Source organism: Ixodes scapularis, unplaced genomic scaffold (genome assembly GCF_016920785.2).
Source record: "Ixodes scapularis isolate PalLabHiFi unplaced genomic scaffold, ASM1692078v2 PGA_scaffold2__306_contigs__length_199485367, whole genome shotgun sequence".
In the NCBI taxonomy this organism is placed as follows: Eukaryota; Metazoa; Arthropoda; class Arachnida; order Ixodida; family Ixodidae; genus Ixodes; species Ixodes scapularis.
This window is the reverse complement of record NW_024609857.1, coordinates 40,597,337-40,625,041: the sequence shown is the minus strand read 5'-3', so window position 1 is coordinate 40,625,041 and position 27,705 is coordinate 40,597,337. Positions and strand designations below refer to the sequence as shown.

At 44.3% G+C, this 27,705-nt stretch overlaps 1 protein-coding gene across 3 annotated transcripts in view; it reads left to right on the top strand.

Moving 5' to 3' along the window:
* LOC8026588 (GRAM domain-containing protein 4) overlaps window positions 1–27,705 on the top strand; it is an 83,401-nt gene that overhangs the window by 20,035 nt on the left and 35,661 nt on the right. Inside the window, exon 1 of one of the 3 annotated variants that reach the window (XM_029972341.4) lies at window positions 13,505–14,267. The exons of 1 other annotated variant lie outside the window; for it this stretch is intronic. In XM_029972341.4, coding sequence (XP_029828201.3) covers window positions 13,995–14,267 — 273 coding nt within the window. In that variant the 5' untranslated portion in view covers window positions 13,505–13,994. Of the gene's footprint in view, window positions 1–13,504; window positions 14,268–27,705 lie in introns of those variants that run through there. One more of the 3 variants, XM_029972342.4, reaches the window with a different exon arrangement.

Here is a 27,705-nt window from a genome sequence, read left to right as displayed (position 1 = left end):
GCTAGCAATCGTTGACAAAAGAACGTGCAGAACAAGTGGTCTGGAGATTGCTCAGGCGGTCGGGGTCGCCATGGAGCTAATCTGGTTACGTCGGTAGATAATGGTTGTCGTTTGTTCTTAAAGTGAACAACGTCCTTCTTTCACGAGATATGATTTGCACGGAAAAGTATACTTAGCGTTCGTGCCCGTAATCGCTGCGTGTTAAAACCGTCATACACGACAGCTAAAAAAACGCTTATAATTTTTTTTTGACGTAGGATTGGTTAATGTACAGGGCACGGCTGCACAAGTGCATTAAAGATTTCTATGTAGAGACTTTTGGCAACTGTAAATTTAATTGATAAGTTCATACTAAAGTTACTGCTGTTTTCAATCGTTTGAACGATTAAAGTGACGATAAAACTAAGAAGTCTGGGAGTTATCTACAAAAGTCGCTTTTCGCCGGTAATTTTTATAAGCACGGCAAAACATCTGTGGTCAAATGTCATGTGAAACTTTTCAGCCGGTATTTTCGTGTGTGTGTACAGGACAACATTCGGAGGTTTTCTACAGGAGATGAGATTAATGCCCGTGGGCACGAAGCGAAAACAAACCACGGGAAGCGATAAATTACTGTTACCAAAGGCACCTACGGGTGACCTTTTCAGTCTCATGAACAGATGAGGGTGAATGGCACAAGCTACTGAGACCATTTTTCATTCAAGTTTCAGAAAAAACACTTCTAATTTTTGACTAAAACAACGGTTAGTTCTCTCACTTCGGCCCCTGGTTCCGACAGCTAGCGCTATATTTGGGGGAAGACAAAAGCCGGGGTCTCACTGCTCATACATCATACAAAAGACAGTCTGAAAACACGAGTCACCGTAATATATGTGGTTCGAATGCCGCTTGCCGAGTTTTCTCCTCGAACTCATTGCCATGCGGCATTCGAAGCACGTATCTCGCGGTGACCCGCATTCGAATCTGTGTGCATACTGTCTTTTGTATGATGTATAGGGAATATGACCCCGGCTTAAGCGTTCGGCAATAGACCGATCTCACCAAGCGTTCCACGCATGCGTGACGTGCCGCCATAACTGTAGTTCATAGGAGGCAGACGCCAGTTCACGAGAGAGCTCATGCCGCCTCGTGCTCTGCTCGCGCAGATCTCCAGCAGGGTTGTCGCGTGTGCAGAAAGACTACAACTCCCACGATGCATGTCGGCAGCGGTGGCGTACTCAAACTAGCTGGTGAGATCGGTCTATTCGTGTTTCATTTACAATAAAACAAAATTATATATGTAAATCTTTTTTTTCTAGGTTTGGGGGGGGGGGGGGGGGGGGGGGGCTGTACTTTGATGATCGTGTGTTGTACATATGCGTATTTACTCGCTCGCCGCCGGTTTCTCCGGTCGAGGAGTTTAGTCAAGGCCACCTCGAGTGTGAACGACGTTTTTGCGCTCGCCGTCCATTTTTGTGTCCGTCGAATAGCGTTCCCGTGTCCAATAATTTCTACGTTTTTTTTTTTTTTTTTTTTTTTTTTTTTGAGCGCAGCTTCGGCTAGCGCTTTGATGTCTTTCCGCACTCCACGTCCTCTTTCAATGCTTACTGGGAAGGCGCTGTCTGGTCCCGATGCAAAAATGGATGTCTTCATCCCGAGACTGTCCGGAACGATCCAGACTGTTTTGCCCATAACTCGGTGTCTGTCCAACACAAGGTTTGTCTAGATGGATGATTTACGTCAACTTCCTCGATCGAGTGCGGGACACAGTTTTGTAACGAGTGCTGCGAAATCGTTCTGCTGCAGCTACGGTCAATCGATGCTTCCCTGGTTTTCACACAAGCCGCAGTGGAACGCTCATGCCGTGTTCGTCTGCGCCAGTCGAGCGCTGTGTCAGAAACACAAACAAGTAATTCGTGTTATTGTTGTCATGGGCGTTGTTGTGAACTAACCCGCTAGAAGCGCTACGATTTTATATTTTTTTCTCATATCTCTAGATCCGTCCAAAATTTCCAAACCTCGAATACGGCGGGACGTCTGAGGCTTCGTTTAGTTCCTGTCGCGCAAAGAACGAGGAATCAGCAACAGTTGGGTCGCATGCACCAGCCGTCTTCACGAGGTCGGAGCGGCGTGTTACGGGAAATTATCGATAACACGCAAACTACATACATATTCGAGGCGTGATGCTATGTGTATAAGGTAAATCATTGTGGTTTGCATCTCACTAAAAAAAAAATTACCAAGCGCCTTACCGTCGCATGCTTTTTGACAAGCTTTTCGTTTGGTTGCCAGAAGGAGAGAAAGATCCCTCTACATTTTTATCTTAAAAGACATACGCAAATATGCACCCATAATCTCATAGTTGCACAACAAAAACGTGACCACGTGACGACAAAATGTCATTGTCAAAAGTGATGACCGAAGAACCAACACGAGCGAATTCTTGATAAGGTACGACCTTGCGTGAGCAAGGGTTACTTTGTGTGAGTCAGCCTGGGAGTTGAACAAAGCAAGCGACAAACGCATATTGTGAAATGGTCAGTGGGACCGTTCAGGGAAACCCTCACTGACATGGGAGTCCCACGGAATCCATCGAGACTTCGCGCGTTGCACGTCCCCTTTCCGAAGCCTGAAGTCCGCCGATGTTTTTGTTTCACGCAATGTCGCGCCGCGCCAAAAGGATTGTTACCTTTGTCGGCGAACGACTGCTTCAAGGACAGGCGAGCCGGCGAGTGCCTCGCATCGCCCCGACAGCTCTCAAAGTGACAAGGACATCGACGGTTGGGCAAGAACAGACGGCGACCGCGAACGGAGATCGAGCAACGCGCCAATCAAAATTGCCCATCTCAAAAAACAAAAGCAAGGCGTTTTAAATTTTTGTGTCCTGCGTTTCTGACAAATTGCATACTCTGCGTGCGCATGACGGTTTAATCGGTAGATCGAAATACAGCTACATTTGTTTTTTCTTCGGTCGTTTTCAATCGTTTTAAAACTTATTGTAGTTTCCCCTGGGGGGATAAGCCTTCCGGTTCTCTACAATCGGTGCAGCGCAACGCACGCACAGCACCCGACAAAATCACCCCAACGTAGTGTCGAGCGATTTTGTCACAAAAGGGGCTCACCATCTCGACATGAGCAGCAAATTGAAAATTACTCGAGCAAGCTCGCGAATTATTATTAAGGGTTGAAAGCACTGCACACCAACGTTACTAGAATAGATCAAAGCCAGTTGGAAAGCTTCCTAGAACGCTCGGCTCCTTTTCGTGGCACGTCCTCTCGGCGGTGCTCGACCCCCAGAGCCGCCCATAAGGGTATCAGCCCACCCTACAGACAGATGCAGTGTAACCTGCAGTGAAAAGAGATTCTACAGAGGTTTTTATGGTAAACGACATAAAATGTGCACAAACGGTTTGCACAAAACGAGTGCTGTTCGAAAACAGGACCCTTCCGTTGCCCTTAGTGGCGTAACCTCTATAGGAATGCTATACCCGCCATAACGTTGATCTGCACGGGCATGCATGCTCACGTGCAGGCAACAGAGCAGAACGGTTTTCGAACGCCGTCCTTCCGTGGAGCTTCTTCGACTAGAGTGGAGAATAAAAATCAAGATGATTTACATCAGGATTTAAATCATCACATATGTTGCGATTTAAATCACGTCGGTTTCACCGTTATAATTTAAACAAAAATCAATCCCGCAAAAATAATCTCCAAAATAGTATTGCATTTACCGATTGTCAGTAATCTGATGCTCTCGACGTGCAGTTGAAACCAAAGAACCACGGAGCAGGAAAGATTTACGGGCCAACGCGCGGTTTACGAACAAGCACACGCGAGTTAGGGGCGAACGTGTCCGTACGATGCTTCCCCTTCGTTTGTGAGTTGCGTACTATTACAAGCAAATGAGGACGTGAAGGAGAAGAAAACAAGAAGCATTGGTCCTTTGCAAACAAGTGAGAACGCTATAAAAACCTGATAAAGTTTTTTCGCGAACTAGAAAAATCAAGCTAATTTAATATGGCGGGGATTACATTAATAAAAAGTTGTCGATTCAACGATGCTTTATGATGTTAAATTTGCAATCATTTTCTAACCGCATTGTTTTCAATGATTTACATTAATGATCTACCTAACTTAATTTGTTCAAAAATTCGGCTATACGCTGACGACTGGGTAATATACAGGCGCATTATCTCGAACGAAGATAGCTTCGCCCTCCAGCATGACCTTGATTCGCTATGGCTATCGTGCGTTAAATGGCAAATGGATATCAATATTACAAAGACCAAGCTTCTTACTTTTGCTACAATTAAGTCTAAGTCTGCCTTTGATTATAAAGTTAATGGTGCAATTCTTGAAAATGTAACTCATTACAAATACCTCGGAGTATTTCTAACGGATAATCTCGACTGGAAAATGCATATTGATCATATTGTGAGCAAAGCAAATCGATCTCTAGGGTATCTTAGGAGGAACTTATTCTTAGCACCAAGTGACGTTCGATTGTTAGCTTACAAATCTTTTATTCTTTCAAAACTAGAATATGCGAGCATTATTTGGAGCCCATGGCAAGACTATTTAATTAGAAAAATAGAGTCTGTTCAGAACAGAGCCGTACGTTTTATTCTTAGAGATTATTCTTTTACGTCGAGTGTGACAGCACTAAAAACAAGAGCTGACCTTGTTCCTTTATGTAATAGACGGAAAGTATCACGACTGGCTTTTCTTCATCGCGTGTATTATTACAACGCTGACCTTAAAAGTCAACTTTTACTTCCGCCCCATAGGATTTTTCCTCGGCATGATCACCGTCATAAAATTAGGCTACCCTTATGTCGCACTAAGCCTTTTTCAGAGTCGCCCTTGATCTTGGCTATTCATGAATGGAATGACCTCCCTGAAAGTGTGGTTGATATCCCAGACTGTGCACAGTTTAGGAGTGTATGTGAAGAATTATTTAAGTCAGTTTAATTTTATACGCTCTCTGGTGTGTAGCTGTTGTGTATATAGTATGCTGTGTATGTGTGCGCGATCTGTCGCGTGCTGTTTTCAATGTTAGTGTTTTCTTGTTTTTGCAGCGAACTTTTTCTTTTGTCTCTCCCCCCCTCATGTAATGCCTCCGGGCGCTTTGAGGGAACAGTAAATGAAATGAAATGAAATTGGGAGAGATTCATCGATCAATATTTCATATTTAAAAAATGAATCTAAGCTCGCGGACCACTTTTCTAGGCAATGCAGTCGAAGACGTCTGTTTTCTCCCCTTTCAAGCGCTGGTTAGAGCTCTGCGTGCGTTCTCCATCTTTCCTCGGAAATGCCAAGGAAAGTTGACCCCCCCGTATAAAGTGATAAACAAACACTTTTTCTAGCTAGTGATTTAAATAAAATTAGTCTGATTCATATAAATAAATACGAAATATTTCAAATATTTTTTTGTATATTTTTAATTAAATTTTGATTTTTTTTCTCATTCTGTTGTCAACTGATAAATCTAATATATATATATATATATATATATATATATATATATATATATATATATATATATATATATATATATATATATATATATATATATAACTGAGAAGAAAAGAACCCTTAGTGAAAAACAGCAACAACGGACGATTTAATCTTCGACGTTTCGGCCGGAGTCCGGCCTTCGTCTTCCTGACGAAGGCCGGACTCCGGCCGAAACGTCGAAGATTAAATCGTCCTCTGTTGCTGTTTTTCACTAAGGGTTCTTTTCTTCTCAGTTTTATACCCACGCCTTCGGCCTCCCGCCATCATGCCCGTTGTATATATATATATATATATATATATATATATATATATATATATATATATATATATATATATATATATATATATATATTAGATTTATCAGTTGACAACAGAATGAGAAAAAAATCAAAATTTAATTAAAAAATATAAAAAAAATATTTGATTTATTTCGCATATATATATATATATATATATATATATATATATATAAATGAATTTGTGCAGATGAATGAACCGTACTTAATCCAATGAATTAAAGAATCCAAGTTTTCAGGAACCCGCCGAAAGCCAAAAAAATCCTGGCTCCGCCGTTTTTTGGCTTTCGACGGGTTCCTGAAAACTTGGATTCTTTAATTCATCGGATTAAGTACGGTTCATTCATCTGCACAAATTCATTTATATCCTCTTCGGAGACAACGTACGATGGCGTGAAGTGCCCGTGTTGTATATTCAATAACGTGGCTCTTGATTCTCGCAGATGATGATGATACCGTGTCTCTAAAGCTCATAAACAAATAATACTACTACATGTACACGGGGCGAGACAAACAGTGGGAGGATTTCTGGAGCACAAACGAGCACGTACCACGTGACACTAAAGCGTCGTACCGCGTTCCACGCGGCGGCGTGTGTTTCCAGAACACCTCCGATTAAATACATTTCGTTTCTTGTGCATTAATAAGACAGGTAGGAAACGCCAGAAAGCCAAGGTGGAGTTGTGTAGTGGTTAGCACACCCGACCGGACATTGGGAGGCCCAGAGTTCATATCCTGGCTCCGCCGTTTTTTGGCTTTCGACGGGTTCTTTAAAACTTGGATTCATTGGATTAAGTACGGTTCATTCATCTGCACAAATTCATTTATATCCTCTTCGGAGACCACGTACGATGGTGTGAAGTGCCCGTGTTGTATATTCAATAACGTGGCTCTTGATTCTCGCAGATGATGATGATACCGTGTCTCTAAAGCTCATAAACAAATAATACTACTACATGTACACGGGGCGAGACAAACAGTGGGAGGATTTCTGGAGCACAAACGAGCACGTACCACGTGACACTAAAGCGTCGTACCGCGTTCCACGCGGCGGCGTGTGTTTCCAGAACACCTCCGATTAAATACATTTCGTTTCTTGTGCATTAATAAGACAGGTAGGAAACGCCAGAAAGCCAAGGTGGAGTTGTGTAGTGGTTAGCACACCCGACCGGACATTGGGAGGCCCAGAGTTCATATCCTGGCTCCGCCGTTTTTTGGCTTTCGACGGGTTCTTTAAAACTTGGATTCCTTAATTCATTGGATTAAGTACGGTTCATTCATCTGCACAAATTCATTTATATCCTCTTCGGAGACCACGTACGATGGTGTGAAGTGCCCGTGTTGTATATTCAATAACGTGGCTCTTGATTCTCGCAGATGATGATGATACCGTGTCTCTAAAGCTCATAAACAAATAATACTACTACATGTACACGGGGCGAGACAAACAGTGGGAGGATTTCTGGAGCACAAACGAGCACGTACCACGTGACACTAAAGCGTCGTACCGCGTTCCACGCGGCGGCGTGTGTTTCCAGAACACCTCCGATTGGATACATTTCGTTTCTTGTGCATTAATAAGACAGGTAGGAAACGCCAGAAAGCCAAGGTGGAGTTGTGTAGTGGTTAGCACACCCGACCGGACATTGGGAGGCCCAGAGTTCATATCCTGGCTCCGCCGTTTTTTGGCTTTCGGCGGGTTCCTGAAAACTTGGATTCTTTAATTCATTGGATTAAGTACGGTTCATTCATCTGCACAAATTCATTTATATCCTCTTCGGAGACCACGTACGATGGTGTGAAGTGCCCGTGTTATATATATATATATATATCTTTTTTTTTTACAGGGAGTGATTTTTTAACTGATGTTTCCTCGACAGCGAGTAAATTAAATTGTACAATCAAGTTTGCGCGTCATTTGACGAGGCTGGTTGTACGTAATGCAAAGAATCCACGTCCACAGGAAATCTCGGGTTTGAGGTGGTCGGGTGATGAACGCGCATGCAAACCACGAGCGCTGCCACGAGCCTCTCGGTCGCTCGGAAGCCTCTCAAGGTCGCTCTTGAATCCATGGAACGCGGGCATGATCGAGCTCCTCTTGGAAGCAAATGGCGGCGCAGCACTAGCTCGTGGCACGTGTTTCGCGCGTTTGCACCCAACAACAGTTTTCAAAACCTGCAAAACAAAAAACAAAAACGCGATGCGTGAGTTTTATTGAAAGGCTTTGTGAAGGTCTGGAGACGCGAACAATGCCCTCCAACTCTTCGCAGTTCGTCGCTAGGAGCAGACCAACAGCGACATTTTGACTCCCGTTACTTCATTTTTTCTTTGTTCCCAAGGCCACGGTAACACAGCTCTACGTCGTAGAAAAGACACAGTGTTCGCGGCAGACATGATTACAAAAGTCTGCGGACGTGCCTCAAGCGGGTTCGGAGCGCTTTATACATTTGCTCGATACGAACATGTATGCAGACGGTTTTTATACCGTGTATTGGAAGTATGAACGCAATTTTAGTGTGTAGAAAGAAACATGAAAAGTAGACTCAACTCTTTCGAGACAGTCCCCGTCAAAGACACGACCTTGACAGGAGAGCTTCGCCAGCTTACTTGATATTACTAAATATGCGGCACTTTCTAAACCGTCTTCTGTTTCCTCGTGTCTTGACACAGCACGCGTTCACAGTATACGAGCGTATTGCATACATTGTGCTCGTGCGTCACCCGTGTACGTCAACGTCCGACCGGTTCTGCATACGACGGCAACAGAGGAAAGTACCCGACTCTAAGTACTTAGTACTCCGCTCGCATCCCGCCTTTCCAACGCCGTTCAAGGGCTTCGGTTGAGAAATAGAAAATAAGAGATGAATTCAACTTCATTCTGATAGCTTGAGTCCAAGAAGTCCCCGAGTCGCAATTTCGGTCGAGTAAAAAGTAATTGTGTTGAGTGCGCGTCTATACTCGTTTTCGTCTCAAGAACCGTAGTAAAAAAAAGTAGTCCGGCTCCTCGCGGAGCATTACTGATTTCCCCCTTTACGTAGAGAATTAGGACATATGTAGGTACATTTTAGATTAGACAGATGTTATCTTTTAAGAACTACTTCGCGCGGCGTATGAACAATGCGTAAAACACTTTTTTTCTTGAGGTTGTTAGTCAGCCCTAATGCATGGGCGTCGGGCGTTCCGCTGCAGATTAGGGTTGGGAGAATATTCGAATTTTCGAATAGTAGTTTCAAATAATACGCTATTCAATATTCGCTTCGAGATGAACCGCGATATTCGTGCTTTTCGAAGTGTCGATAACGAAGGCCTGGCCCCGCTGAGCGCGCTTCTTTTCAAGCACCGCTGCACTACGGACAAGCAATACTCGCTTCGCCGTCGCGCGGCCGCGTGATTTGGAGGAAAAAAGCACCGCAAATTGTGATGGTGCACGCGCCCGCCTGCCGTATTTAAAAATAAATGGAAGCTTCGTGAATGATGTTGGTACGTATACATTGCAGTAAAATTTTCAAAATTAGACGATGGCTGTCCTGTTATGCAAAAGTATATATGAAGCTGCGAGGACCTGACAACCTGCGTACATAATTCGTCCAGGTTTTATTTTAATCGGAGGTTAAATAAATGATTTTTGCATATAGCAAGATTATAAATCCCCTCGATGAGGTATAGCTGGGCATCTATTGCTTCGTCAAATCTGTCACTTCGTTGAAGTGTAGACATTGGACTTTGTGAGGTCACAGCTCATAAATAGAGTAATAGTCGGTATGCTCCACCTCCAGCCCACGCTCGTTGCCTTCAGCCGGACTTTGTCTGCGCGTGCGGCGAAATGTTATTAAAGACAGAAATCCCGCGCTCGAGGCGTATACATCTGCTTGGTTCTTAACCTGTCGCCGAGTAATTGACTGCTTTTAGAAGTGGACAAGTGGACAATTGCTCGAAGAAGTATTCGAAATTCAGTTCGAAAATATTCGTGCCATAATCGCTATTCTCTTCGAATTCCTTTCAAACCAAATATCCACTATTCGCACATTCCAAACTGTAGATGAGAAATTTGGCCAGTGCAGTACGACTGCTGGCGTGGGGTTTCTAACGTGCGTCAACCAGTACCGATACACGACCGCACGCCAGTACGATGCTCGTCCAGATCGAGAACCCTAGATACCCTGGATACTGCAGCGTGAGCTTTCGCTCCACGTACTCCGACCTGCGGCGCGCTAACACACGCGCAAGAGCATTCGTGCTGCTGGGGGACGATCAAACGCAAGGAGAACTCACTGTGAGTTTACATTGAGCCTGCGCAATAAACATCAAAACCCGCCTCTGACAGTGTTTGCGGACTGTCTTTTGTGTGATGTATTGGCAGTGTGGCCACGGCTTCAGACTCTTGCGTTCAATGGAGTCGGTCTTGTAATTGTGAAAACGTGCTAGATTTGGTGGGGTTTGGGCGTTCTTTTTCGTTGGTAAGTTCTTTAGCGTACAAGCACGCACTCGCATTGTCCGCACTAAAGGCGCGAGCATGAAGCGCTTTTGAATCGCATCAAATCTACCCAGTGAATACCTCATTAGGTAATTAACTTATTAATGAATTAGCCGGCGTAGAAACATGAGTGCGCTTTTCTTTTTATTTTTTTCTTAATTTTTAGTACAAACATGCGGTTGAAATTTAGACGGAGTGGGCTGTGCGGAACAACGTTCTTACGCTTGCGGTTGCTCGATATTTCATTAAAGTATATTCGAACTGCGAATTCGAAATATGGTTCATCCGTGTTAATGATCAACGCCTCCGAGGCGGCTACGAAGATATTATCGTGTTACATTTGCGAGATATGGAGTATATATAACTCAATACCCGTGCGCTCCTTTCCACGAAACAAAAACACCGGCGCGTTGCTGACGGTTGCTAAATCAAATGGTTACAATACATCGTAATATCGAAAGCGCAATGTAAAGAAAAAGAAATTGATAAGAGCATTTCGCAAATCCAAAACCGTTGTTTCCCTTTACGTCTATCCATCAGAGAACTGTTGCATACCACAAGGACCAGTGACCATGACTCAGTGTCACTGCAAACGAGGAAACAAAAAAGAAAGACGCCGGGATGTTTGACGAGGGCTCCTCGTTTCGCGGTAGGCGGGTCTCGAGAAAGACCCTGCCCTGCCATCTCGTCCGCAGCAGGTTTACCAAGGAAGTCAAACAAATGCCCTCTTTGATGGAAAGGACGAGCAGTTCAAGGCTGGTCCTTGTGCAACTCGCGCCCACGTGCCATCGACGTGGCGGCGGTTTGGTGTGCAATGTGGTGCCATCAGACGCGGTTTACATTACACGGAGGCAATATTACAACAGACGTAGTTATAGCTGGGTATTGTTGTTGTCTTCGTAAGAAGCAAGGTGTCCTATCTGGAGAAAAAAAAAAAAAAAAGAAGAGAAAAGGGGGGGGGGGGGGGAGGTTCTTAGAAATGACGGTAGACAAAAAACAGCTTTTCAAACTGTCACGCTTTGTTTTATCTCGGAGCTGCTTTCCAAATGGTAAATATTTTTGTAAAAATATGTTTGAGTTTGCAGAACTTTTCATACCAATTAAACAAATACAAAAAATCGCATGTAGGTTTCGATTAATTTGGACATTTTAAAAATCAAATCAAATTATTTTTGAACTATTCGAGTAAAGCCTATAATCTCCGCTCAAGTCAAGAAGCGCTCGCATTCCGAAGACACCTCTGCACTTATCCTAAACACATGCACATGCAGACGCACGCATAAACACACGCGCACAAGCACGCATTTATAGATATTGAACATGTGGTAAACCCTAACACGGGGATGGAAAAGGAAACAGTAAGAGGGCCGAGAAAAAAAAAAAAAAAAGGGACAGACAGCATCGCGAAATCAGCTACAAAATGCATTTTATGCTTGCCTTCTACACCTTCTTTCCACAGTCTTCTGAGGCATATAATTTGGCGAGAGAGTCATCCGTATATACTCGTACCAAGCGCGTCAGTTTAGCTCATGGCAACTCGCAGAACGTAACCGCAGAACCCAAGAACCTTACGGGCTCAACCTCCTTCCCTTTCCATTCCGGTGTGGATAAGCATCGTAACAGCGTGTGTGTCTTTTTTTTTTTTTTTTTCGTACTGCACCGACCAAAGTGCTACCTCGTGCTGTATAAGCACAACACGTGCAATTTGCTTTCGTTAATTAGTTCAGTTCCAAGTAATGTCTTGGGCCACTGGGCAATTTGATCGCCTCCACGTGTTTTGTGCTGCCCATTGTTCAACCGGCAACAATGGTCCTAAATTAACCAGAGAGAACGTCCAGTGTCAGGGTCGTGTTGTTTTTCTCCTTCGAAGCAGCTTGTCTTCTTAACACGTTCAGGCAAGCCAAACTATACGCGGAACGCGAGTTATTTATAACTTGCATTGTGTAGATATACGGTGAGCCATCTCGAGGAAGCTAATTAGGGGAAGTAAGGGGGCGCACAACATTTTAGTTCGTTATAAAACTCTGAACTCGAAAGGCAAAGTGCGTATAGCGTGAGTCTACGGAGAAATCTGAAACGCTGCTAGAAAGATGGTACTTATTACCATGGTCCTTAGATGAACTACTTACTGGTCCGTAAACGCGTGATGTTTCCTCCCTGGGAAAATTTGTCATCACAAGCGGCGCTGATGCAAGTAAACGTAAAGATGGGTAAGAAAATGAGAAACTTATGGGAAATTTTGAAATATTTTTAAAGCAGACGTAGCACCTTCACGTGGCGTTTCATTTATATCGAGATAATATGACCCCTAGGTCTCCAAGTGTAGCTGGCGTTTCCCATCGTCAGACTTTTCGATGGATCTGTGAGGTTACCGAATCCAGCGAATTTCTCCACGGTGATTTCTACAAACCCAGGTCCCGGCTGGGTTTCCCGAGCGATCTGATTAAGTGACTTATAAGGTTAGTAGCACGTCTCTGGTGCTCTGTTAGTCCCTATATGGAGTGACGAAAAGGATTACAGACAAGGTAATCTAAGGACCGTGCTATTACGCACGTAATAAAAAATTTTTTTTTTGTGGTGCGATTATGTAATCATTACTATACGTAACGTAGTACTACTGTATTTGCCAAATTGTTCTCTATATTGTTGAACCAGCGTTGTCCTATCTTATGGGCAGGCCGACATCTCGCTTTAGAAACATGCACAGCATCCAATCTGCCCCGTGCTATCGTTATCGCATTTTGAAAAGCTACGCTGTCGTCGCGCCAACATGCGAAGTCCATTTCGTACCAAAGGCTTATCTCTGTGTGACCAGATTTAGGGGCGACCAAAATATAGAAAGGGATTAAAAGAAGCTCAGCATCGTACATGCCCAGAAAGTACGTCGTAAGCACGGACAACCTCGGTTATGTCGCGCTAAAACAGGAAACCGGTTACTCGTTTGTTGGCAGCTCTTTTGTGTCGCAGCCACGGGGTGGAAACGGACGCCACTAAAACAACAAGAAAAAGCTCGGAACCTCCTACCCCTTAGATTAAAAGACCTCCTTCTTTCTTTTTTATGAGTCAAAGATTACACGTAGGGATAGACCCTGCATTATTAGTAAGAGGAGGACAGGTCGCGCGGCTGCTCCTCTGACGTCAACTGCGTAAAGAAGAAAACGGGTGAGAAGATCAGAACGGTGAAACAAAACAGAGAGAAAACCCCCAGCATCACCTCTCTATGGCGCCTAGTCAAACAGCCCCCCGTTTGAACGCCCTGAAGCCACTCGAGATTGTCGTCGGCCGCGCGTATTACTGTTCCGCGTTCGGAGCTGGCGCCTTATCTTCGTACGATACTACACTTCCCGACATCCACCGACACGACGGACAAGCCCGAAACTTTCAGAAAGGTGCACGCTTGCAGAGGATGTAAAGCTCGCGTCATCCGAGCGATAGCCCCGCACTCAAGACGTGTCTTCGAGTTGTGGCCGCTGTCCCACTTGCAGAGGCTCCAAGGCTCGTGTCATCCGACAGATAGTCCCAATCAAGACGTGTCTTCGAGTTGTGGTAGACCCACTCAAGACGTGTCTTCGAGTTGTGGTCTCTGTTCAGCTTCTCCCCGATCCAGCACTCGGGCATCGCGACGTGCTTCGATGAACACAAGTCGAATTATTACACGGGTTATTCACAGGAGTCGATGGTTTTATGTATTAGGCCCGGATGAAAACCTGAAGTCTGAACCCTGAGAGATGATCACCAGTCGAGTGTCCGTCTGCAAGAAGTCTACGTCTGGCTACGGGCTAACGGGCGAGGCTTTGTGCGCGCTGTTGGCAATACTCGAAATTAGCGGCCATGCCGTCGGATCTCTGGGGCGCTGTCTGGACGGCCTTTTGTGGTGGTGGTGCCGCCCACAGCGGCCCGTGATGCAAAGCTCGGCCGATGCAACGAGACCGCGACATCGGTTTCCAAGACGACGGCTGTCGTACCGGCGTTTGGCGATGATGCAAAGCTTTGAAAAGAGGGTGAGTTGCTTCGTGTGCACGCGAGACCTATAACCTCGCTTCCATTGCCTCGCGTTTTTCGGTTAACCGGCGTGTTTGGTTACGAAATGTCTCTTGTTCGCGGTGATGATTGTACACCGGCGCCAGGTTATCTGCATTCGATAGAGAGATGTGCAAACACCCGCTCGAGTGTTGCCGCCTTGTTTAGATATTTTATATATAGATATAAAACCGAACCATATTGATAAAGGCAGAGGTAATGTGAATTCACATAACCTCTGCATTCACATAACCTCTGGTTTTTGGTAATTATTCCTCATTTCTTCGTGCCTTTTTTTTATGCGATCAATTTCGTGGTTGTAATCTTAGGTTATCCTGCGATTTCATGCAAGATTCGTACGTCTAAGGTTAACAGCAAAATATTTAAATAGTAGCCAACATTTTCTTCTTCATTTTTACGAGAACGGAGAGAAGGAAAATTTATCCTTTGAGATAACTCAAGAGTGCTTGATTTATCAACCCAGCTCCATGATAGCCTGATACACCTCTGAGAAGTTTGCACGCCGGGTGACAAGGGGAGATAAGATCGATGACATTCAATAAGGCTGTTCTTTTATTACTGGTGGACGTTTCTAACACGCCGACGTTTTGCTTCCTGTAGGCGTTGTTTGTAGCGGCCTTATATTGCATATACTTCACTACTGCCTAATAAAACATCATTACGAGGGCCTGTTCGGAGGACAGTGTTATTCACGGATTATGCCTTTATAAGTAAACTGCAAAAAAAGAAGAGAGTACTGTGTTATTTTTGTTTAATAGCACTTTGTTTGGTTTGTGTGTATGTGTGTGTGTGTGTGTGTACAACTTCTGCCACAGCCTTGACGATGCAAATAGTATAATTAAGTGAATAAATAAGTATTGTATGTTACCCTTCTGTTTTTGTGCAAACTACGCCGATTAAAAATGTTAATTTCAATACTATTTTCTGTGCCCTTTAAAGGGCTACACATTCGTTTCTTTTTTAAATATGTTCTTTTTTTACACTTTAGAAAAACCGTTTCTATAATCTGTTTCGTATGGTAATAAGAACAATATTAAAGCGAAACAACAACAGCTTCGGCGTCGCTTTTAGCCAGCTATACTAAGTCTGCATTAAGCGTGGACAAACATCTAGACCGAGAGCAGATATAAAGCGCCCCTATCCAGACCGTTCTGTTAAATGAAACTCAATAAAAGCGGGCAGCAGCCCGACCAAAAACGTCTAAAAAGTCTCGACCTAATTTTTTTTAATGAGTGTTTGATATGCAGGTTGTAACTGGCTGCACCTAGGCAAAATTTGTTTTAGAGATTTTATTTATATTATCTTTATATGAATAAAATCTCTAAAACAAATTTTGCCTAGATGCAGCCAGTTACAACCTGCATATCAAACACTCATTAAAAAAAAATTAGGTCGAGATTTTTGGACGTTTTTGGTCGGGCTGCTGCCCGCTTTTATTGAGTTTCATTTATCGCTTTATATTTAGAGAAATATATTTATTTAATATACAGTTTTTTTTCTTCCTTATTTTCGCATTCAAGTAGACGGTGACTGCGTGCCGTTAACCCAATTGCGGACTACTTTTTTTTTTATTGGACAATATTCGTTACACAAAAATTCCAGAGATTCACGTCCAATTCATCTGTAGGTATACAAAAAAAAAGTAATTTTTTCCACCCCGAATAATTTTCTGCAGAACAACTTCCAGTTAACCCTTAAAAAAATCGCGAGGAAAAATAACTAAAAGCGCATCATATGTTACTGAGAACTTAATTAAGAAACGCAGGGCGTGGCGACTGCCCTGAATCTCATTATCGCTCAGCATCCAATCAGGTCGCGACATGAGCCGATAAGAACGACCACGAAGCAATCACAGAGCGCATCAAAATTCACACACACATACACACAAAAAAGAAGAAAAGAAGTACGTGGAGGGGAGAAGGAGGCGTTGCTGCTTGTCAAATATCTGTCTCGCCTTTTCTCTTCAATTTCGAGAGTCGTCAGTGAGCTGCCCGGACGCATATTCCTGTCTCGGTTTCTTTCCGACCGTTAAGATTCCTTCATTATCGTATTCCGCGCACTTTGCAGTGGGAGTGTTTACAAACCAACATGGGGCGCCGACAACACTGGCGAGCGATCGATGCACCGCGGAGACACGGGCACTGCGTGCGCTGTATACACACTCGCCGATACGCTGCGCTACGGACTCCTGCACTCTCGGAAATTGTTTCCGAGTGTGTACTGCCCCCGTGATGCACTTGGAACACTAATCATGGACCTTCTAAATTCTTATCAGATTAACGGATGAAGAAAAGGGCGATAGGTGTCAGGTGTATACGCCTTTTTGGCCCCTGAAACGGCAAGGCTTGGTACCGCGCTTGTTGAACTGATTAGATGAAGACTAATGACAGCCTCCCCGAGTGCATCGTAGGGAAGTACGCATACAGAAGCTTCTGAGAGTGAGGCTTGTGCTGTCACGTTGCTGACAAATGTAATTTTTTTTCTTATTTTTACTAGTCATAACGAAGTAATATTTTATTCGTGACTACGGCGAACTATAGGGAGCGCGCTGGTCAGGCGAAATGGTGGACGAAAGGAGGTCGTTTTCGTCGTTCAGCACCCGGACCCCCATACATTTGTTGCACTGCAGCGTAAAATACGTGTTACATATAAAAGCAAAGCGATTTTTCGACGGTAGAAACCTTCTTCTAGTCAGTGCGTAGGTATACGTATGACACGGCGGAAGCATAAGAATAATGTCTGGAAACGATGTTTGTTTCTATGCTGCCTACAAAATCAAGCCGCGATGGCAGACGACAGAGTGGAAACGACCTCCTCTCCTGAGCTTCTCGGCGTTGCTATGGATGTACAAGTTAGACGACTTTCTTTGTATTTTTATCTATTTGAATTTTCACCGGTAATTCCGGGGAGACAGGCAGGGATGAAAGCAGTCTTGTACACGTTACTAAAAAAAAGTAATCGATTACAGTTACCATTACTCTTGGCGAAAAAGTATTCGATTATATTACCTGATTATTCGACAGCAAAAGTAATTGGACATTACTTTAAGAAGTAACCGTTACTTTTCAGATTGCTTTATTGTGTGAAGACATATCTTTAGCGCTCATAACAATGAACTACTTCCAACCTCGAAACCTTGCTTTTCACAAATTCCACGTAGAGGAAATACGCGATCTTGACGTGTTTTAGACATTCTTCGTTTCTCCTTCTCCTATAGCTGCGAGTTGGTACCATAAGCAAGATCTTCTATATTTCTGTGCGTGTGTGCGTGAGGGAGCTAGTTTGAACGAAGGACTTACAAAGCTACATTCCGCCCCCTCAAACTTCGCCCTGAATGGCCTTTGTCCCGCACTGGGGCTTCCCTGGGGATTCCCAATCCCAGTCCCACCTCGAAAAGAAGAAGAGGACGTTTTACGGAGGTTGACCTTGTTTCCTACAGATCCGGAAAAACCTTTTTTTTTTTTTTCTGTTCGAAAAAAGAAGCTAATTTTATTTTTGTCATTTAAAAAAAAAGGTGTGTGCGGGGGGGGGGGGGGGGGGGGGGGGAGGGGGGGGGGGAGGAGGAGTCCCGTGGAAAAATAGTAACGGTTAGAAGTAAATTTTATTACTTCAAATAGTAATCAGATTACTCTTGTGATTACTGTCTAAGAAATATAATCAACTGATTACAAAATTACTCAAAAAGTAATCGATTACAAGTGATTTGATTTTGTGATGCGTGCGGTACAAGTCTGGATGAAAGTCAGTGCTGCCTGACGGGGTCCCCACCCCCATACAGTTCAAAACAGAGAAACAAGACAGCACAAAAAAAAAAAAATTAATAAAAGTTATGTAACGGAATCTACAGAATCCGTAAAACCAACTAATGAAGCACAAGAAAGATAGAGATCTCGGGTACGTTGAGCAGGCGGTACCTCATAAGGCCGATACTGGCCTGCACGGCTGGGCCTGTCGCGACGAGCATTCATACTACTTTCGCATCGTCAGACGCCTCGTTTGCAAGTGGCCATAAACGCCGATATGTGGTTAATCGTAAAACTGCTTGGACAACAACGGCCTCATGCATAATTTCAGAATAACCGCAACTCTACAAACGGCGACCTCGGTCGTTGAACAGGACCGCGTCGCCACGAAAGGTCCGCGGACAAGCTAAGCCCGCAGTTTACGCGCTGAGGTGCCAAGGTATACAGCGTTGTTATTGCATGCCGCTGCCTGTTTATACAGTCTAAGCTTCTTATTTCCCACCAAAAGCCCGCTGGTCGAAACTAGAAAAATAAAGAAGAAACCTAGAGAAACGGTAAAAAAGAAACAGAAAAGCAATAGGCCGAAGTTTGTTTCAGCCTATACCCTTGAACGACAACGTCTAAAAGAATCTTGATCGCGTCACGTCGAAATTGCGTCCTTAAACCAAGCACTGGATCTCAAGGCCGTATTCCACAGGGAAGCGGCCAGCTGACCCCCTCCTTCTTCTACCCCCTCTCCCCCTGCCTCTTTCCCCCGAGTAAACTTATAAACAACCACGCGAACAACATCCGCTCGCGAGCAAGTTCTCTGCCTCTTCGAAACTAGGCCGGTGAAACCTTTCCATCCGAAGCTCTGGAATTTACCCGCCATAAGAATGCCATTGACGCACACGTTGAATCCCGCTATCGAAGGTTCCAGTTGACGTAATATCGTCCACTCCACGTCTAACATGGCTTGCATCGCATCGGTCGTTTTCGACGGCAGTTTCAATAGCCGCGGTTATGACGTCCTGCTAAGAGGCATTTTATACGCTTCTTTACCGTTTTATGTCTAGTGTTTTATTCCGTGAGTGCGTACTTCGTTTTCTGATAGACTTTTAGCGGTAGTCATCTCTCGTACATGACACATTCGACGGAGGCTAATATTTGCGTTAAAAAAAAATGGGAGAATGTTTTTGCTTATTTTTATTTTACGTTAGAAACGAAAAAAGACCCGAACCCAATTTATTTTAAATCTAGACAAGCCTATTAAGGACAATTCTGCAACATACGTTAAAATTGACGATAACCACTACTTCAAAATTTAATCCCCCACCGTCGACAGCGCCGGTGGGGGATCAAACAGACTAAATCATATTAAATTTCTTAGGACATAATAAAAAGAAAAGAAAAAAGAACGGTGTGGTGCCGGAGCAAGGGAAAAGATGGGAGGAAACAGAACCGCTTGTGGTTGTCCGTTGCCTCTGTCCGTCGTCCAACTGTTTGCATTGCCTTATATATATATATATATATGTGTGTGTGTGTGTGTGTGTGTGTGTGTGTGTGTGTGTGTGTGTGTGTGTGTGTGTGTGTGTGTGTGTGTGTGTGTGTGTGTGTGTGTGTGTGTGTGTGTGTGTGTGTGTGTGTGTGTGTGTGTGTGTGTGTGTGTGTGTGTGTGTGTGTGTGTGTGTGTGTGTGTGTGTGTGTGTGTGTGTGTGTGTGTGTGTGTGTGTGTGTGTGTGTGTGTGTGTGTGTGTGTGTGTGTGTGTGTGTGTGTGTTATTCAATTATTTCTTCGAAAAGAACAGGCAGAACAAAACAGAATTATTTTTAAGCTTCAACTAGCAACGAACATTTTTTGACTGACCCGTCCGAAAATGCCCGGAGGAAGGGGTGGGGAGGAAGGGGCAAAAATATTGAAGATCCTCAAAGTCGCTTTTCTAGTTTGTCTGAAAATACGAAATGTCTTTGGGGTTTACGTGTCAAAGTTTTAATAGCAAAAAAAGTAGCATATACAAAATTCAAGGGGCCGGAGAGGGGTACAATTTCTAAAGTTTTAAGACGACCATTTCTCAGTTACCGCCTACAAACACGCCATTGTAAGCGACACTCCGCCAAGTAGAGATAGAGAGGAGAGTGACTATTTGTATTGCGAGTTGTGGGCAGGTTTCTACAGCCGAAAGTTAGTCAGACCCAATGGGCGTCTGGTGTCTCAACTGTAGATGAGCAATTTAGCCAGAGCAGTACAACCGCTAGCCTGGGGTCTTTAACGTGCACCACGCAGTAGTGGTACATGACCGCACGCCGGTACGATGCTCATCCAGATCGAAACCGGCAGGGGGCGGGGATTGTTCCGCAGCGCTAGCTTTCGCTCCACGTGCTCCGAGCTGGTGTTCGCTAGCCCACTCGGCCACCGATCCCCCCTATTCTTTGTACAAAAAAGTACGCAGCTGTATATGTCAAAGTCTGGAGTCCGAGCGTTGGGGATCACTCGTTGGGCAGCAAGATTGCTGAACTACATTTTCAAAATGGTTGACTCCCTTCGGTGTTCAATCTTGAAAATAAATGTAAAAAAAGCTCACTGGCGAGCAACCCCATTTTCCGAGTTGCGCAAGTTGTTTAGGAGTTGGCAAGTCGAGCAGATTAATTCCCCGCGTCAGCGTTTTTCCGGACGCGTCACCCTGGTTGTTTACCGCCAAGACTTATTCTATTTTCTTCTTTTATGAGAAATGTTCTATTTTAAGACCATGTGGTATTTTATTTTGTATGAGTTGCTTATTTTTTCGCGTATATTTTTATTTTTAATATGTCGCTACTCACTGTCTCGAAATAGGCTTTTTTTTTATAACACGTCGCTTCTCAAGGTTCATTTAATGTATCCATAATCATAATCCAAAATATGACAACAAAGAAACTCCATTTGAAGAATAGCCAGCTGCAGCCACGTGCCCCAGGCAGTCCCTCCTGCTTTTCATTCATCAATCCCAGCCAATCAAAAGTTGTCAAGTCTAAAACACTAAACATAAGTAGATAAGGAAACGTAGAATTAAGTACAAACGCAAGCCGTGCTCCTCTTTGAATCTACATTGGCTCCGATGAGAAGCGGGAATCAGCGTCCGATGAATTTTCGTGGAAATTTTAAAGGGAAGATGAGCCCGACTTCTCCTGGTGCGAGAGGACACGCGAGGCGCGCGCGTGTGAGTCCGCGCGCTTCTGAGTGGTTTAATCAAGTATTGTTCGTAGGAGGCAGTTGGCGTAAATATGGTCCTGTTTGTCTCGGCCAGAAGGCGTTGTAGCGCCCGCGAGACGCGACCACAAAATACGCGCTTTGTCTGACGCCTCGGGACTCAACTATCTAATTCTGACGTGAAGTGGCGTCCTAGCGTTCTATCATCTCCGATCCACGGGCGTATACTGTCAGCGTCTCAACACACGCGCCAACAAGCGTCTGAAAGCACGCAACGCGACGCACAAAAGAAATTCGGCCTGAGAATGTCCGACCTTACACGCCAGGGGCGCTGCTCAAAACTTGAGAGCTACAGGGCTATAGGGCAAAGTTTCATGAAACGCCTTTTTGCTTCCAGTAAGCCGTACACGGTCATGTTGATGAACATTCTTCACTTTCCCCATTCTAGTTTGTATGCGGACAATCATTTATCGGCGTCTGTTTTGATGGCGGTGAAACGCAGAAACACGGCCAGTGGCTCTGCCGACAACGTCTCAAAAAGTTCGACCGGGGATGTAATCGGGCCAGATAAACCTATGATTAAACCGCTTGTTGTTGTCTTTTCGTTTTTTTTTTGTTTTGTTTTTTGCGTATATTAGTGGAGTCCAATTTGACCACCAACAGGTAGACCTGTTGAGCGCGGGCTTGTCCGCACTCCGAATGAAACATGGCACGTACAAACATCAAGCACCAGACGACGCTCCTTTGTGTCGCCGACTTTATACTTTGGCAGACGCCGTCGATCATGACACGAAAGAACTCGAGCGAATCGGAGAACGCTTCCTCCCACGCATAGAAGGCATCTAGAGCGAAAGCTCATCCACACGACGCCCGGCCAGATTTCGAGACGGAAGTTCGTCACGTGACAGTCTTGCTCACCTTACTCGAAAAGAAGTAATTACAATTACTCTCGCCTATAAAGTGTTCGCTTAAATTGCTTTATTACTTGAGAAGATATAGTAATTGACTGTTACTTTTCTGATTACTTCAGTTTCCAAAACGGTGGGTTTTACGTACTGTCCATCACTGGACTAGAATCACCGATTTATAAACCAGTTATCTTCTTAATCCACCTATTTTGGTAAAACTATTTCTGTCTTGCAGGCTTTGAAGATTCCTTGCTAGGAAAGTTGTACAAACAAAGAAGGGAGAAGGGGAAATCAAAACGGTTACGAGTATAATTGTAATACTTCCAAAAGTAATCAGATTACTCTTTTGATTACTTCTTAATAAATGTAATCAAATTATTAAAAATTACTCCAGAAAACACGCCGAGGACACTGCTGACGTGTAGAAATGCGAAAGCATTATGGTCCCGCGGGTGAAATGTTTTGCTCTGGGGGTGACGTCACGCTGCCCCACTGCGCAGGCGCAGCGCCCCCCGCCGGCTTCTCTAACGAAGCGTCTGCGTTGCTGTGATTTTCTTTGTGCTTTATTTCTGAGGCGCGTCCGCTTTGACCTGGAGCGGAACGCGCTTGATGACGTATTTTTATGGCCATCTTTCGGGCACAACGCCGACGCCGCCTTTTCCCGTAGTGGGACCCCATATAAGGCTTTCATCTTAAAAGCAATTGGTTACAAGTAATTGGATTACTTGTAATGAGTACCGCACAAGTTTGCGTGAAACTGTCCAGAAAACAAAAGCTGTTGAACAACTCAATTAACTCGGAGATCTCGTGTCGGTGACTTGCAGCTACGGAACTTTCAGCGCGAAGCTTTCACGGGCGAGGCAGGGAACTGGCGACGTTAACGAAGTCAAACGTTAATGCCGTCTCGCTTAATATTTTTTAGAAGTTAGACTTTTACAAGTACAGTATATAACCGTCCGTTCCACATGTGCTTGGCAGCAATCTTAAGTGGTCAATAAAAGCTGGCACGGAGTGTTTTAGGGCTGGGCGTCCATTAAAAATTTAGCCCGATTCACCGCCTCCTTTTAACCGATTAATTAATCGATTAACCGGTGTCGTTCATTCCCATGCACAAAAATACAAGAAAGTAATATATATATTGCGCTTGTTGAATATGTGATAAACGGCGCAATGTACAATTTCGAAATTAAACCAACCTTGAAGTGTAATTGATAACAGTCAAGACACCTACACTCACAAATTATTCCTTCAGCCGCAGAAGCAGAGGTTCCTTGATATTCTCTGGCAATAGCGAACTCCACTGATTGTTCACAACAGTCTGCTGCGCTAAACGGACACTCACACGGCATTAATGTGGCTAAGACACGTATCGTGCGCCACTTGTTTGGACCTGCAAATCTCGCCCCCTTCAGCTTACTTTAGGGCAAAATTTGACCCAAATTTTACCTTTATACAGGTGCACTCGTCTGCGTCTGCGTAGAAAAAGCTGGATTTTTTTTTTGTGGGGGGGAGGGGGGTTATCAAAATGTAACTGATTCATTGGTTCAGAAAAGTAATCGATTAATCGGTAGGTTAATCGATTAAGTAGCCAGCCCCAGTTTTAATGCTTTGTGTACAGGTTTTTCTCAGTTTCCGTGAGGGGATGTCACGATAGGTTTGACGACACTAGACTTCATTAAGTCTGAGTCTTGTTCTTACTGAGAGCTATAGGAAACACTCGTTGCTTTATGATCAATAAATGTTCTACTTATTTTTTTTAGCTTCATTGTCACACCCATTTTCTACGGTTTTGCCGGTATTTCTGGAACAAATATGCGACCTTAGTGTCTACAGAGAGATGATTATGAAGGGTAGATACTAAGTGCGGTACCTTGTTTCGGCAGGAAAAGGTCACTCTATCGTGCAACTTTCGTGCGTGCTTGTCTGTCATTTTGGAGCCTAAATCAGGAGTGAGCAGAGCTCGTGTGTTTCCGAAACGACCGCACCTGCGCCATGCTTCGAATAGAATCACCGGCGCACGCACCGTCCGAAGCACCCCTCCCCACCTTTGTTCCCAGTAGTCTTTTGCCCGTGTCCCACTAGAACGACAGACAGAAACAAAAGACAGCGACAAGCCTCAAACCCATGCAGTATGCTCGCGATGGTACCTTTGGCAGGCGTTTAGTCGTTCGGTGCTCGTAAAGTAAGCACGAGCGATTGGAAGTCTGCCAAAGATACCCTCGCGCGCATGATGCTCGTGTTTGAGCATAGTCTCCTTTATTCTACAAAGCCTCTCAAATCGCGAAACACTCTGGTTTGAGGCTTGTCGCTGTCGTTTGTTTCTGTCTGTCGCTCTAGTGGGACACGGGCTTTTGTGCGTGGCACTCTGGACATCACAATTCGGGAAGCACGCATCTGACCGTATTCCTAAAGAGATGGTGACGTCATTAACGACGTCATCAACGACCGCCATTATGTTATCAACTGCTCTGAAAGGCGCAGACGACGATGGTCAGCTAATGGACCTGCAGAAGTACCGAAATTGCCCTGGTGGACTTCAAAATCATGAAGTAGGAGAGAACAAAAGAAACCGAGAGTGTAACAGACGGATCGGTGTTGGTGCGACGAGGCAGGCTGAGAGGTTAGGCTGCAGCGGGCGTTTCTGCTAGACGGTCGTGCAGGCTAACCTCTTTGTGCTCTGGGATTGAAGAAAGTAAAGGAAGACATCACAATGAGAGAGCGCGATGTAATGATTATGATGATGATTAAAAGAAAATAAATGCTGAACTGGTGACGCTGGAACTCACTTCCACACGTGCACGTAAACACCTTTAAAGACACGATGAGAAACTTCCACACGTGCACGTAAACACCTTTAAAGACACGATGAGGGCTTGGTATAACTTTCAGTAAGGACCCCTGTGTTGATCTGTTGCATCAATTATTTTAACTAATCTCAGGATTTCCAACTGTTTTATGTGAAACCGGCATCATAAAGGCAATCGGGTGCGTCGATTGTAATAGATTCGAGGATGATTCGATTTCCACACCAATCGTGGACAGTGTGAAGAAGGTGGAGGTGTTCAAATCATCTACAATGACGATACTAGGAAAAAAAAAATACTGAAACCGCTAGTGTCAAGGGCATATGCACTGTAGACGGAGTTTACGAGAAAGGAAGTTGCTCTTCTCGCGTTTGGACACGACTGACGCAAAATCCCAGCGTAAGCAAACTCAAGGTAATGCTGACGCTAGATCATCTTTACGACTGGCGCAGCGAGTGGATAGTGGATACGAAGCGCGGTATAGAGTTCAGAAAACACCGGAGGCATGGTAGAAAAAAAAAGGCCTTTAAAAGCGTTTTAAATGCAAAGCAGATGCATTCTACATGCATAGCGTTTAAGAACGCCTTTGCTTGCGTCCGCTCGAAGTCTGTCGCCTACATCCCACAAAAACACCCCCCACTGAACTATCGCCCGTGAACTGGCGATTGAACTGCCGGTCGGTAGTTCACCTCGGTTTGCAGCGACGCCCTCGCCCTTTCTTCCTCACCTCGCTGCACCCGCCGTTGTCACGTCCAGCACAGCTTCCTTGGCGCTTCCCTCTTCATCTCTCTGTGCCTGCCGAGGTCGATTTCCAGCGCTGACAGTGGGGTGCAAGCTACGTGCTCGTTGGACCAGTCATACGTCTATCCTTGGCCACCTGGTCAAGCTCCCGTCCATATATGCACACGCCCAGGGAGCAGGGTCAGGTGATGAAATGGAGGCGTCCGTCTGGTCCAGTGAGTGCGTGTTTACAAACAGGCCCGTGTGCAGAAAGCGGATTCGCGACGAGATGTCTACGCATGCGCTGTACTGACACCAGCGCCACCGCTGCGGTGTGACGTCAGAGCCGGCGGAGGGCGCGACTCACTGTGGCCACGCCCCCTGCTTCGTGATTGGTTCTCCGGCTTCACGTACGTGTATACGCTTGGAACATGTCTGCAGAGAGTTTTTGTATTAGGATAGAACCGTCTTAGAGGAAGAAACAAGCCTTAGCCACTGTCCGCAGACTGTTGTTTTTTTGGTATGATGTATTAGAGCGGTGTGACCCCTTTCCTCGTTGGCACCATGGAATATATATATACGGGTATACAAAGCACGGAAACTAAGAGTCTTCGCAGTGTACGTGTTGACGCCGCTCCACGAGCATGCCGCCGATTGCTCGCGGTTCCTCGTTCAAGGTACGTCGCAGCGCGAACACAAAAAAACGTTACGCGGAAAAATAAAATAAAAACCTAAAAAACAACGCGTTCGGGTCATTAGCTAACTGAGACGTGCGCAGTACGTTACAGCTAGGCCGTATACGTTCCAGTGTTTATTGATAAGAAAAATCGCCGGATGTTTTTGTTTTGTTTTTAATGTTTATATATATATATATATATATATATATATATATATATATATATATATATATATATATATATATATATATATATATCGGTGTATTTTGATGATTTGTTTCGGACGATCGCTGAAAACGGTGATTATTTGTGAAAAACAAATATCTGATAAACAATTAAAGATTTACATATAAAAAAGTGCTTTGACAAAACAAATACAGTCCTAGCTAGAGCAAAATTTTTCAGAAATCTGCGTTTTCGGTTTTAATCGATTTTGCATTTTTGACACCAACGGTTCTTTATCGGTGTCTTTCGGTTAAAACCAGAAAGTATACGGCCTAGTTTCGCTCCCTTGCAGAACATCAACCCCTCACCACTTCTTCAGCGATCCTCGCAGGGATGGGCAGTATTTTAAATACAAGTATTTGAAATACGTATTTCGAATACTTTATTTGCATTTGTATTTAATTACAAATTGGGTAATGTATTTGACGTGTGTATTTATATACTAAAACGTGGGTATTTCAAATACAATGGTAATTAAATACAATTTTGTGGGCGAAAATACATTTCTCAAAGTTATTGTCACTGTCCAGAGCAGGAAGAAAACCACGTTCTGCACCGAATGCAGTGCCTCTCAATCAAGCACACGCGTTTAGTGACTTTGTGATTACGGTGCTAGTCCAGGGCAAGAATAGTGATGAAATCGACGTTCACAGGCAGACTGGCTAAATAAGTGCCTGTGACAACTTGTGATGCTTTCCAGCCTGATTTCCATCCATATTTTTGCCTGGAACATTCTAAATGCGCGGGTCGTTCAGATATTCGTTACTGGTACGAGTTGCAACAATAAAAAACTTTTCTAGCTAGTGCTGCGCGTCTTGGTCGTCTCGGTTCTTTGTTGGTCTATACCAAAATGTAATCGACAAAAAAAAAAAAAGCTGCTAGAAGCTCTGTACTTTTTTCACCTATTACGTTGTCGCTGATTACATTTTTTTAATTATATTTCTATTACGTTACTAGAGCTTCGCACACTAACTCCCGAGTGTGTGATGCAAAATTAAAATGAGATACCCAGAAACCCGTTGCAGCTAGGTGCCCTGAAGCCGCTGACGCAAATTTTGAGGAATGTATTTAGAAAAGTATTTGGAGGAGACCAAATACATTTGGTTGTATTTGTATCTTGAACTTAAATGCTTTTTCGGAAATGTAATTAGATTTG